Source organism: Silurus meridionalis, chromosome 24 (assembly GCF_014805685.1).
Source record: "Silurus meridionalis isolate SWU-2019-XX chromosome 24, ASM1480568v1, whole genome shotgun sequence".
In the NCBI taxonomy this organism is placed as follows: domain Eukaryota; kingdom Metazoa; phylum Chordata; class Actinopteri; order Siluriformes; family Siluridae; genus Silurus; species Silurus meridionalis.
Genome location: NC_060907.1, coordinates 2500970 through 2514799, shown reverse-complemented (window position 1 = coordinate 2514799; position 13830 = coordinate 2500970). Strand labels below are relative to the sequence as shown.

The following is a 13830-nucleotide window of genomic DNA, read 5'->3' as shown; positions in this document are numbered from 1 at the left end:
ATATATATATATATATATATATATATATATATATATATATATATATGAATGATAAAAGGACACTGTTTGACCCTGTGGCTATTTCTCCTCAAAGCCATCTTGTTTAGATTCTGTATAATGCCCTTTGGGTGTTTTGCATCAGGACTTTCAGGTTCAAGATGCAAATTATTTAGATTTAAAGATATGTACACAACGATTATTTAGAGTCTCAATCTTTACAAACAAGCTTGTTGTGAATTTTCAGTTCAGGAAAAGGAGAATTTACTCAACAAAATGGAAATAGTTACGTTTTTATTAAAAAGTAAGTACATTTATTGCAGGTGAGGTGTTGGGTGTTTGTTGCTTATGTTATTGCAGCTAAAACCTGGCAGATCTTTTTTTTGTCTGAGAAATTGTCTCTGATTTAATATGTAAGAACTGAAATGTTTGAGATTTAATGAAGGAAAAAAATGCACAAATAATCAAATACACACTAAAATGTATTACTCTCTGATACAAATTTAATTTTGCATTGGTTACATTTCTTTATCAAGTTGCCAAAAATAATTAAAATCATCACCATGCTATAAGTATTTATATATATATATATATATATATATATATATATATATATATATATATATATATATATATATATGATAAAAGGGACACTGTTTGGCCCTGCGGCTATTTCTCCTCAAAGCCATCTTGTTTAGATTCTGTATAATGCCCTTTGGGTGTTTTGCATCAGGACTTTCAGGTTCAAGATGCAAATTATTTAGATTTAAAGATATGTACACAACGATTATTTAGAGTCTCAATCTTTAAAAACAAGCTTGTTGTGAATTTTCAGTTCAGGAAAAGGAGAATTTACTCAACAAAATGGAAATAGTTACGTTTTATTAAAAAGTAAGTACATTTATTGCAGGTGAGGTGTTGGGTGTTTGTTGCTTATGTTATTGCAGCTAAAACCTGGCAGATCTTTTTTTGTCTGAGAAATTGTCTCTGATTTAATATGTAAGAACTGAAATGTTTGAGATTTAATGAAGGAAAAAAATGCACAAATAATCAAATACACACTAAAATGTATTACTCTCTGATACAAATTTAATTTGCATTGGTTACATTTCTTTATCAAGTTGCCAAAAATAATTAAAATCATATATATATATATATATATATATATATATATATATATATATATATATATATATATATATATATATATATATATGATAAAAGGACACTGTTTGACCCTGTGGCTATTTCTCCTCAAAGCCATCTTGTTTAGATTCTGTATAATGCCTTTGGGTGTTTTGCATCAGGACTTTCAGGTTCAAGATGCAAATTATTTAGATTTAAAGATATGTACACAACGATTATTTAGAGTCTCAATCTTTAAAAACAAGCTTGTTGTGAATTTTCAGTTCAGGAAAAGGAGAATTTACTCAACAAAATGGAAATAGTTACGTTTTTATTAAAAAGTAAGTACATTTATTGCAGGTGAGGTGTTGGGTGTTTGTTGCTTATGTTATTGCAGCTAAAACCTGGCAGATCTTTATTTTGTCTAAGAAATTGTCTCTGATTTAATATGTAAGAACTGAATTGTTTGAGATTTAATGAAGGAAAAAAATGCACAAATGATCAAATACACACTAAAATGTATTAATCTCTGATACAAATTTAATTTGCATTGGTTACATTTCTTTATCAAGTTGCCAAAAATAATTAAAATCATCACCATGCTATAAGTATTTAATATAGCATTGTTCGGATATGTTTTTTGTTTGTATTTTTTTATTGTCCACTCCTGTATCTCCAGCATTGATGTCATTAGTTCAAGTTAAAATTTTATTAGTCATATAAATACAGAGTACAACATGCAGATAAATGCTTTATATGACTGTCCAACATTTAAGCTTGAAAAAAGGAATAGAATCTAAGAATAAAAAAATTAAGTAAATAAATTAAAAAGTATGAAGTATAGAAGATATATGTATATATATATATCTGCTTCTCTTTCTCTCCCAATCTCGAGGCATCCTAAGATTTGGCCAGCTCCAGTCACGTTCACCTCATGAAGATTATGGACCTTTAAAGAAATAGATGCGGAACTCAAACTTCCCGTACCACCCAGAGACGTATCAGTGCCAGCTGGATCCCACTGCATGTGTGGAGTTTTGACATTGGACCTCCTGGAGTGTTTAAAGGCTCTGGCATGGAGAAGCTGGTGCTGAATCTGTGATGATCACAAATGTTGAGCTATTTTATGAGTTGCTCAGTAGCTCCTAGTTTTATATCCATAATGACTGTATAAGACTGTAGAAAGAACATTACTTATAATCACACACTCCAGTGCTCATGTTAGTTCTCACTCTCCAGTGTGCTGTAGTGTTTAAAGTCTATAATCACAGTCTTGATGTCACCCAAATGAGGATGGGTTCCCCTTTTGAGTCTGGTTCCTCTCAAGGTTTCTTCCTCATGCACAACATTCACCCTGACTGATGATTTCTGTAAAGCTGCTTTGAGACAATGTCTGTTGTGAAAAGCGCAATAGAAATAAACTTTACTTGACTTGACATGCTGTTTAATCGCCTTCCATCAAGAAGGAGATACAGGAACATACACACCAGAACCAGCAGGTTCAGGGACAGCTTTTTTTCCATCCACCATCACACTACACCATTAGATCACTGTATAGACACTGTATATAACTTCTGTAGGTATATGTTGACAGGGCAGATATTGACTACAAATTAAAGTGATTTAGTAAAATTGTCTTTAAATGTCCATGTGCAGTATGGTGTGGTATAAAGTGACACTCTAGTGTGCAAGTTCAGAGTTGAAGTGACAGTCCAGCGTTAAGGTGTCATATAACAGTGCAAAAAAAAATGTGCAGAAATAAAGTGAAGACAGAGAGAGAGGTCCAGTACAAGTTCCTGGGTGTTTCCTGGTTTATACTCTGCATGGCCTGCGGAACGAAGCTCCTCCTCATTTCTTTGTGTTTGCTTTCAATGAGCCAAAGCTCTTCCCTGAAGGCATCAGAGAAAAAAATCCATTGTTGGGATGGGATAACCATGCTGACTGAGGTGTTGTGAGGTAATTAAAAGATTTCTTGTTTCTTCCTTCTAGGAATCTCTGTTCTGTTACTGATGGCACTTATAACTTGTGATACACAATTTGGTGAGTAAAACATAAAGTCATTAGCACAATGATGGATGACTGAAGGATGTACTCCAGCAAGCCATTGTTCTTTAACATTGCGAAAACCTTGTGCAACTTTTTCCTCAGATGAGGGTCTCACAACACCTGAACATTGCCAGGTAATAGTACAACTTTCCATGTGGAGACACTGGCCACGCAAACATCATATGTTTTGTGTACAGACGCTCCCCACCTTACGAACGTATTACGTTCCGAACGTTGCATGAATTTGTTCGTAAGTTGTTACTTAGTTCGTTATTGACTACGCAGATCTCCTAATGATGTAAGAGCTAAAAAATACCATCAAATAAACAATAAAATATACTAAAACAAATCAGAATATTTTATACAATATTTTGTATTAAGTAATAAAAAATAAAAAATCTGTAATAAAAAAATACACTTTGAAAAAAAACATTGGCCCGAGTTCAGTGCGGATCGTGTAGACTCGTTACGGTTGGCGACTAGCTCACGGCGGCTCTACTCCTTTTTGAATTTTTTCGACTCAACAAATTTTACTTCGAGGACAGGTTTGTTTGTATCCGAAAGTTGGTAAAGTGAAAGTTTGTAAAATGGGGAGTGTCTGTATTGTTTTATAAATGTATTAGAAAGTAATATTCATTATAAATCTCTCAGAAACCAGTATTTCTTTGGTATGTTAAAGCTTGAACTTGGCGAGTGTAAAAGCCTCCTGGATGACTTTTTACTAATAATCTTGGAGAAAAACAAAAATCATGTCTTTGTGCACTAGGATGAAATAGCAGAGTGTGCACAGGAGCTGCTGAACCAAATTGAGAACAAGACATCTCAGGAGCTTCCACAGGAAGTGAGACTAATTTGGTGTCTTAATGGTGAATTTAAGTTATGTTAATATAAAGATAATGCATTGTAATTCTCGTGTATCTCATGGATTTTACATTGACTGTTATATAGACTGTGGAAAATTATTTGAACATCATGATGAACATTACGCGTTTTGTGAAAGACAACACTACTGACCAGGATCTATTACTGTATGGAAATAATGTTCTGATCTTCACTGAGACACTGGTGTCTAAACTAGTGAGGAAAACAGACAACATCCAGTCTGTTAACATTTCTCTACAAACTTTAGGTATGGAAGATGTTCATAATCGCTATTACTACAAAATGAATCTACATTCGGGTACAAAAGGAATAAACAGGCAAAGTGCAATCAGCTATCAGGATCAGAACAGCATGATATGAGCAAGATATGAATAATAATTGGACATCCAGGTTATTTATGCTGTGTGATGTATTGAATGTAATGCACAATAGAGGAGGTGGATGCAAGTTGTAACACTTTGACCCAAATAACTCGCTAAATCCATGAAATGAAAAAGCTTGTAATTTTTTATATGCTCAGCATACATTTGTTTATGGACAACAAGTAAAGTTTTACCACATAAATGTTCTAGACGACAATCATGTGCAAATCAGATCATCTAATTAGCTTAGCAATCACAATAGAGGCCGGTTCTATGATGCCAACATTTCACTTTTTTTTTTTTTGGATCCTCAAACAAACGACAGCTTGAGAGGTTTGATAAGGGGAATGTGGATTTGCTCGCATTTTCTGTGTCTATGAAATGCTCAATTAACAATGTGCAGCCCAGTCTCCAAACTTGACCTTTCCTCGAAGTGCTGGAGATAGAAATTTCATAAACAACAAACTGCTTTCCGACTTTTGCACCTCCCTGCCTTCCATCTCCTCAATTAATAAAGGATCATTGCTGATGACAACAATTCTGAATGGGATGTGAATGGCGATGGAAGCACGAAACATGTCTACCAGATGACCAATGTTGAGTGCAAAAGGGGACAATGGTAACTCGATGATAAAAATGCTGTCCCATGAAGACAAAAGCCAACCATATCAGCCCTAAAGTTTGGCATGCCCCACCGTCTGCTAGTTAAATTGTGGAAGCAGAACATAGTTTAACATTTACCTTTATTTTGGCTTGATTTAAAAAAAATGCCCTAAATGGAGTGAAGCCAGGTCATGAGCAATTGTTTCCTATATTAAGTTTAGCTTTACTCTGCATTGAAGGCAGTTAAAATTTACTTGGTCTCAGAACCTCATGAAACTTGTGAGCCCTTAGTAGAAGATTCATGTCTGAGGAAACAGAAGTTCCATAGAGAGCAACTCTATACATTTAAAGGGCATGTTTACAATTAAGAATCAATTTGTTGGTAGGAGAGTTTTCAGTATTTAGAGTTTTCCGATTAGCTGTCCCTGGTGGTCTAGTGGTTAGGATGCGGCGCTCTAACCGCTGCGGCCCAGGTTTCCCGGTCAGGGAACCAACCCCAGCCACTCTTAGTGCGGTCCCAAGCCTGGATACATGGGGAGAATTGCTTTAGGAAGGGCATCCAGCGTAAAAACATGTGCCAAATCGAACGTGCGGATCATTAATACGGATGATCTGCTGTGGCGACCCCTAAAGGGAGAAGCCGAAAGTCTTAAAATGTTTTTCAAATTTTTGATCAATGTTTTATATTTTATTACGTTGTATTATCTGCCTTTATAAACACATTTTACTTTAATTCCTGTGTTCAAAACAGGTCTTCAAATTCAAACCTTTATTTCTGAAACCAGGTCCAAGGGGTAATGACTAACATTGTTTTCCAAGACGGTCTGTTTGCCTAGTTTATGGTGTTCAACTGAAGAGCAGAATTCTGCTTTTAACCAAACAACATAATCTTATGAAACTACATTAGAGTTTAAACATAGTAGACAGAGCTTAAAATGAAATCGCTGACTTGATCTGACTATCTTTGTAGAGATTCAGGTAATTGAGCTTGGACTGAACTCCACTGTGAGTAGAATTCCCTCTCTTACCACAACCACTGCTTCTATGGACATGGAGTTCACAGGAATCCCGAACAATAGCAAAGGTAGAGTAATAATCTTTACAATAATCTTTACACATCCCAAATAAAATGCTAGTCTGTTCAGATGGAACATTTGTGAATCTTTTTTTAATGATCTTGGGTGAATATTCAGAAAGTTCATGTACATGTACTAATTGTCTGTGAATGTGAATCAGGCACAAAGACCAAGTGACATGGTGCAAACAATAAATTCAAGAATTATCAAGTTTATGTTGTAGTTTTCACCTTCATTTTTTTTGTAGTTGCTGTTGCCTTGATGAGCTACAACAACATGGCAGCCATCCTGAATGCTAGCTTCTTCAAATCGTTTGTATCTACAACAAAAAAAATAATGTCTCCTGTGGTGTCAGTAACACTTCCCAAAGCATCTGGTTTCACTACAGAATTCTCTCACTCCCAAGTCACCTTCACCCTTAAACATGTAGATGTAAGCAATTTAAATTCGAATGCTTTTTTATTATTATTATTAATTACTAATATTCAGAACATTGTATTTTTTTCTTTTTCTTAACTAGGAGTTGGACCCTAATGGTGTTCTCTCCTGTGTGTACTGGAATAAATTAGAATGGGTTGAAGATGGCTGTAGCATCATAGAGATGAACAGAACACACACTCTGTGCTCTTGTGATCGTCTGGGTACTTTTGCTATCATCATGCAGACCTACACACTGGTAAAAGACCAAATACTTCAGGCCCATATTCCAAGAAGCAGCCATACAAAAAGAGGTAGTGTTTAGCTTTATGTGGTTCAGAGGTAGGAGTCTTTTACTATGCTTTATTAGTTAGTGAGCTTGTTTTTGTCTATTTTTAAACAATTAGAGTTATATGAGTAACCTGATGAAATGCAGGAAAACCAATCAAGCATGAGTAGCCTTAGAAATCCAAATAAAAGTGACAGATAAGGAGGTGAGTCTATACAGAAAGAGGCTGCAATGTGATTATAATTCCAGACTATAGCTGTCGAGTGAACCGTATATTGAAGCCCTCTTTATACCTGGTGTGAGTCAAGAATTCTGCAGGCTGTGTAGGCAGGCTGACCCCTGATGATGCGTGGAGGTCTACTTATAGGTGAGAAGACACAGGAGAGAAAAGGGTTTAAGCAAGATGTGAAAAGTGGGATTAATTTTAATAAAGCAAGGTAAATGTAAATAGTATATAACTGGGTTTATTCTCCAACAACCTTGAATGGTTAGATTGAGAATAGCTTGCCTACCCTAAGAAAGCAGGTACCTTTTTTTTTTTTATGTGGGGCAAGGGTATTCCTTCACCGCATCTATCTTCTTTTCTTGCGGCTTCAATAGGCCTAAGTGGAATTTCCACGGGTTTGCTGCCTTCCTGAGTTCTCCCAACACCTCACGTAGATTGTGTAGGTAAGCTGTCCATGTTCTGGCATGTATGACCATGTGTTCCAGGTAGGCAGCTGTGAAATGCTGGTGTGGCCGCAGAACTATATCCATGACTCCATACAAGGTTGGTGCTCCGTGGAGGCTGAACTGGAGGACCAAGTACTGCCAATGACCATTAGCAGTGCTGAATGCTGTTTTAGCCCTGGCCTCCGGGGTCAAAGGTGGAAATAAATTTGGCCCTTCCCAACCGTTCCACCAGATCGTCCACTCTGGGTAGCGGGTACCTGTCAAACTCCCAGACCTGGTTAAGCTTGCGGAAGTCATTGCAGAGTCGCTTCGTTTCTGAGTTGCTCAATGCCATGGCCGGGGCCGAGGAGAGTGGAGACCTCGTCCTGTCAGTATGGGTGGGTGCTTAGTGTCCTCGGCACATAGGGACCTCTAAAGGGTCGTAGAAGCAGGCTCTCGCTGCTGTTGCTGCTTCCTGTCGAAAAAGGGAGAGATAATCCATGAATTATTCCGGGAGCCAGACATTCTCCAACCTGTCTTCCTTCGTGGCTCCTTTTATACTCTTCAATCTTCTCAGTGAGGGTGAACAGTTGCAGCTGTCCTCATTAGGCTCCAGCCGTGCCTTGTTATGTCGCGACTGGATGACACTGGATGTCAGTGTATAGCGAGTTTATAAATCATTCTATTACACAAGTAGAAGGGGGAAGATGAACAGCAGGAAGTGTCTGAAGACACTGTATTATCTGTATGTGAATATTATATATACTAGACCACCAGTAAGCTGTTTTAGGAACATAACAGTGTTATTAATAGAGACATCATTTCTGTTTCCAGAATTACACTATTCAGACAATTTTTATCACCGTGTCTGCAGCACTAGGAATGATGCCTCTGAGTTTATCTATATTGACTTTCGCCATTTGTCGTCCTTACAAGAAAGTGACCAACCTGGTTCTGATAAACCTGTGTATTAGCCTTTTCCTGGCTATGCTTGTTTCCCTGCTCACAGTACATTTCCAGGCATATATATGCCCTCGACAGGTGAATGTCTCACACACACACACACATAAACACACATATTTGTGTATGCATTTGTCTGTGTGTTTGTTTATGTATTTATTTACTAATTTATCAGTTAATTAGTTTTTTATATTAAATCTTTCCACAGAATTTGTTTGCAGTCTTGGAGGGTGTTCTGTTTTTTTTCTGTTTCTCAGCTGCTGTGTGGATGTTCAGTGAAGCTGCGCTGATTTTCATTTTTGTGAAGAACCTATCAAACGTCAGATCAAACCAGGGGGAGGGGCTTAGCTGGAAGTGGCTAATTGCGATTGGATTCTTGATTCCTATGAGTCTGGTGGTTGTGTATGCCCTAGCCTATGGTAGAATCTACACAGGTTTTATGTAAGTGTTGAAGACATTGTGGAACCTATTCCCTCATTTTATTAGTAATACAACCCCAATTCCAAAATATTTGGAATAATTCTATTCACAGTAGAACATAGAAAACATCAAATGTTTAAACTGAGAAAATTTTACCATTTTAAAAATTAAATAAGGTAACTTTGAAATTGATGGCAGCAACATGACTCAAAAAGGTTAGGACAGGCTCATGTTTACCACAGAGTAGCATCTCCTCTTCTTTTAACAACAGTCTGTAAATGTCTGGGAACTGAGGAAACCAGTTGCTTGAGTTTTAGGAAAGGAATGTTGTCCCATTCTTGCCTGATACAGGATCCCAGCAGTTTCCTGGAATGGAATGGTGGCAAACAAAGTAACTCATATAACCCTAACCCTAACCCTAGCCCAAGACGACATTGTGTCAGAAAACCATGGCAAGCACTGGGATCTCCCGAGAAACCCTGGGGTGCTGTGGCAAAAGCTTAAGAGCTATGAGATGGAGCCTGAGGTTGTCATCTTATAAAAAATGTAATCTTTTCATCTAACTTGTTTTACATCTATTCTTCTTTACGCAGCTGCATGGCAAACGTGTCCAGAAGAGATAAATTTATATATTTTATTCCTTTTTACATCATTCACGCAGTAAGTACTATAGACTGCAAAAAATTACATATATATATATATATATATATATATATATATATATATATATATATAATAAAAGCAATTATAGCAACTATTTAGTTTGTCATCTGATCTACTTCCTCCCATATAGTCAGTCTCAATCCTCTTTATCATCTCCATCATAATCATAATCTTAAATCTGATACGGATAAAAACTCAGAACTTACAGAGGAGTAACAGCAACGACACCAAACTCATAATGAGTGTGATGTTTAAAAGCATGGCTAATTTTTTTATCATCGGCTGCCCCTGGATCATTCTCTTCATCCCAACTAAAGGTTTGGTGTTTTATGTCTTGGAGTTAATCTGCATCCAGCAGGGGACCTTCATCTTCTTGATCCACTGTGTCTTCAACTTAGAGGTTAGCACTCAGCACTTTGTTTGGATCCAACCTATAATTGTTTTGTTTATCGACAACTTTGGCTTGCTGTCTATTTTACCTTCAGATCAGGCAGCAGTACAGGAAGCTCCTGTGTGCAATTTGCTGCTTCAACAATCGTAGTCCTGCTGCAGCAGATGGTCAGGAGCATCAACAGACAATGTGAACACACACAGGACTATTTTTTTTTTTTTTTCTCCTGCTCCATGAGGCACATTGGGTGTCAAGAGCCTGATGGCTTTCTTGCCGGTTCTTGCTAGCCTAATGCCCACCCCCTCCTTTTGCAGCTGGGCTTGGACCCATGACTGGTGCAGTACTTTCATTAATTACTTTATTATTCTCTGATTATAACAGTATATTTGAAATCCAGAAGGAAGTCATGGTGAGAAGTGGGAGCACAGAGCTTAAGTTGTTGGCCTTTTGATCAGTTTTGAGTCTGAATCCTAGCAATTTCTAGATACTGCTGGGACCTGGATCAAGGTCCTTAGCCTGCAAATGCTCAGGTGTGTAAACAAGAGAAGCCTGCTCCATTGACCATGAAGGAATTCTTACTATTGTAAATTTCAGGTAGCGCTTCAAACTAGTCTCACTAATGGCTCGTAATTGCCTTCACTAGTACTTTTTTCCCAATCACGGTACCTTTATAACATCCGCCTGATTATTGTGATATTGTGAATTTGCTGTTCAGGAGGTGCCTTGTGTGAATCAAGTATTTTAGAAAAACTTTACTGATTTTACATTTTTACTCTGCTTAATATAAGACTTTGGTACATTTAGTTATGCAGATTTCACTCTTCATCCCAGCAGAGGGCACCAGTACAGAGTCCAACCTAGCAATGTGTGCTCCCATCCCTGGCTTCAAGAGCACATTTGGAAAGTGGTAGCTCAGTGGTTAAGATGTTGGATATTGATCAGAAGGTCATGAGTTCAAATCTCTACACCACCAAGCTGCTACTGCTGAGCCTTAAATGACTTTGTTAATTATATAATTAATTATCAATTGGATAAGCCTACTTCAAGGACCATAAAGGATTTCTTGTTCTTAGGATTTGCAAAGTTAAAATTTTTCGATTTCTGCTTTATCACCTGGACACTTAGATCTCTGTTATGGGGAAAGCCCAAGACTCTAATACATCTAAGCTCAGACCAAAACTCCATCCTTTTGGAGAACTTTTCCCTGACAGTTGCCTACAACTACATCATGTTCTTGAAGAGCTGCTGGCAGTAAAATGACTGAAGGTGTAGTGACACTGGCAAGAGGAATACCATTATTTATAAATGAGATAAATAGGAGTCACTCTGAGTAAAGGGTGTAACTTATGAACATCCAGTTTACTCACTGAGAGAAGCACCTTTTTATATGACATCAGTGATTTAAGTAGCAATGATTTATTTTCACATTATGAAAGATTAGGTCGGGATCATGAGATCCCAAGTCAGTTTGTATGTGTGTAGGCTTGTCGGGTTTTCTGTCTTTTGTAAATACTTATTAAATAGTATGAATAAAGATAAAGTCTAGATTTTTGTCTGTAGAAACTTTAACTTTAAATATTTCTGTAATGTTTTTGGGTAAGTGGGATCTTTTAGTGAGGGGCATCATAAGGATCTGCTGACATATCTGAGTGCAAATGTATCCACCGCCCCCTTCTGGTCATTTTCAGCATGTACAACTACTTCTGTTCACCTTGCCCTTTAAAATTTCTCTGTTTAATACGCATGGAAGCTGTAATAAAGTGTTTTATTGGTGTATCCCATTTCACTCTGAGTTCTTGACTTATATATAACTTTAAACATGGGTTTATTGGAGTTATTAACATAGGAATATTATTATTATTGTTATGTTATTATTTTTTTTTTATTATTGATAATTAATGTATCCCTTATACATTTATACTTTTGTCCTACACTGGCATTTTAAAAAGGTGTCTCTTTTCTTATTTTATTTATATTTACAATTTCTTTTTTTATGATTGTTTTTATTTATTTTTTCATTTATCTATTTTTTTTTTTAACTAATTAACTTTATAAAGTGCTTTGCAATTGAGACGGAGAAAAAGAGAAAATGTAATTATTATATATTATTTTATTAATTTTTTTCCTCGCCAGCAGTCGTGTTTAAACTGACAGCAGGTCCAATCAGATTTACGATCGTGTGTTGTCTTGATCAATCAGATTATTTTTTTTTTTTCTTCCCAAACATGGAAGAATAGGAATTGTAAAATAAAAAAAAATGTATCAATTAAACCAGGCAAATGTTATAAAGTAAACATAGGTTTTATATACTGATCTGAAAAAAACAACAACTTTTTGTTTCGAACGAGGTCTTAATTTGAGCTTATCCACATGAAGTGAAGTTGGAGCTTCCTCAGGGCTCTGCAGGAGATCTGGAGGAGGAACGTCATGAGCCAAAGCAGGGGTGTCTCAGGGTTCAACACCAGGACCTCACTGTAGAGCCTAAAGCTGCCAGTCTGAATTCTCCTTTTAAGGTTCAACATACCCCCGTGGGAGCTCCTGCTGCCAGTCTGGACTCTACAGGTGCCACACAGGAGGCTTTTGTTGCCACTGTGGAGTCTGAAGGTTTTACAATGGAGTGCTCTTTTCAAATGGCAGTTTTTTAATGATGCCACTGTGGAGTCTTCTGCTAGGTTGCCATCTACCGATGCCACTTTGTTGAACCAGAACTTACAATCTAATGATGCCACTTTAGGTGCAAATGATGCCTTGTTGCAGTCTATTGATGCCACATTAGGGTTAAATAAAGGGTTAAACAAAATTCACTGTTTGTTGCAGTGAATTTTGAAATGTGCCGATGCCATTAAGCAGTAAAAAGCTGTAGCATTGAAGTGATTAGTAACTCCAGGCCGTTTATCATCCTCTGGATATTTTATTAATTTCTCAAAAAAAAAATTGATTTCTGTTTTCATTTCATTCTGAGATCATTCCAGAGCAATTGCTGAAAGCTGGAAATTGTCTCTAAGGATGAGAGGTGTTTCCATGGTGATATCAGGTCATAACATGAGCAGACAGAGAGGCAATGTGTGTGTTTGTGTGTGTGTGTGTTTTCAAGGCATTTTGCGTTCCTTGTTGGTGCGATGATGGCTAATGTCTTGAAGGCTGTGATGTTGTTGGTTAGCTCAAGGATTTTTAAACATAGTAGTCACAGGAGGAGAGTGAGGACTGAAAGAAGAATAAGATGGTGGAAACTGAAGGAGGAAGAGTGTAGTGTGAGGTTCAGGGAAGAGGTCAGACAGAGGCTCGGTGGTGGTTTAGAGGTGCTGGATGATTGGGAAACTACTGCAGAAGTGATAAGGGAGACAGCGAGAAAGGTACTTGGTGTGACATCTGGAAATAGAAAGGAAGACAAAGAGGTGGAATGAGGAAGTGCAGGAGAGCATAAGGAGAAAAGTAGGCAGGAGTACAAGGAGATGTGGCAGCAGGTAAAGAGGGATGTGGTGAAAACCAAGGAAAAGGCATATGAGGAGCTGTAGGAGAAGTTGGACACTAAGGAAGGAGAAAAGGATTTGTAGCGATTGGCCAGGCAGAGGAACCGAGCTGGGAAGAATGTACTGCAAGTTAGAGCAATAAAGGATGGAGATGGAAATGTGTTGACTAGTGAGGAGAGTGTGTTTAGAAGATGGCTGGAATTTTTTGAGCAGCTGATATGGTAAAATGAGAGAGAGAGAAGGTTGGATGGTGTGGAGATGTGAAGCAGGAAGTGGATAGGATTAGTAAGGAGGAAGTGAGAGCAGCGATTAAGAGGATGAAGAGTGGAAAGTCGGTTGAACCAGATGACATACCAGTAGAAGCGTGGAGATGTTTAGGAGAGATGGCAGTGGAGTTTTTAATCAGATTGTTTAACAAGATTCTGGAAGGTAAGAAGATGCCTGAGGAACGGAGAAGGCATGTGGTGGTACTGATCTT

The 13830-nt window shown here is 37.4% G+C and overlaps 1 protein-coding gene across 1 annotated transcript; it reads left to right on the top strand.

Annotated features, from left to right (window-relative positions):
* Positions 1-1387: 1387 nt before the first annotated feature.
* Positions 1388-11605, top strand: LOC124378365 (adhesion G protein-coupled receptor E1-like). The gene is made up of 13 exons (XM_046837998.1): positions 1388-1463; positions 3112-3162; positions 3271-3302; positions 3935-4009; positions 4117-4297; positions 5986-6099; positions 6339-6523; positions 6612-6767; positions 8283-8489; positions 8617-8849; positions 9422-9488; positions 9622-9891; positions 9977-11605. Exons 1-13 carry the CDS (start codon positions 1436-1438, stop codon positions 10073-10075), a joined length of 1698 nt encoding a protein of 565 aa, XP_046693954.1. The 5' UTR covers positions 1388-1435; the 3' UTR covers positions 10076-11605.
* Positions 11606-13830: the final 2225 nt, after the last annotated feature.

Coding starts and splice junctions, on each gene's coding strand:
- LOC124378365 (XM_046837998.1), top strand. CDS start 1,436: ATGGAAATAGTTACGTTTTTATTAAAAA. Junction 6,524..6,611: donor TCACCCTTAAACATGTAGAT/GTAAGCAATTTA, acceptor TTTCTTAACTAG/GAGTTGGACCCTAATGGTGT. Junction 8,490..8,616: donor CATATATATGCCCTCGACAG/GTGAATGTCTCA, acceptor ATCTTTCCACAG/AATTTGTTTGCAGTCTTGGA.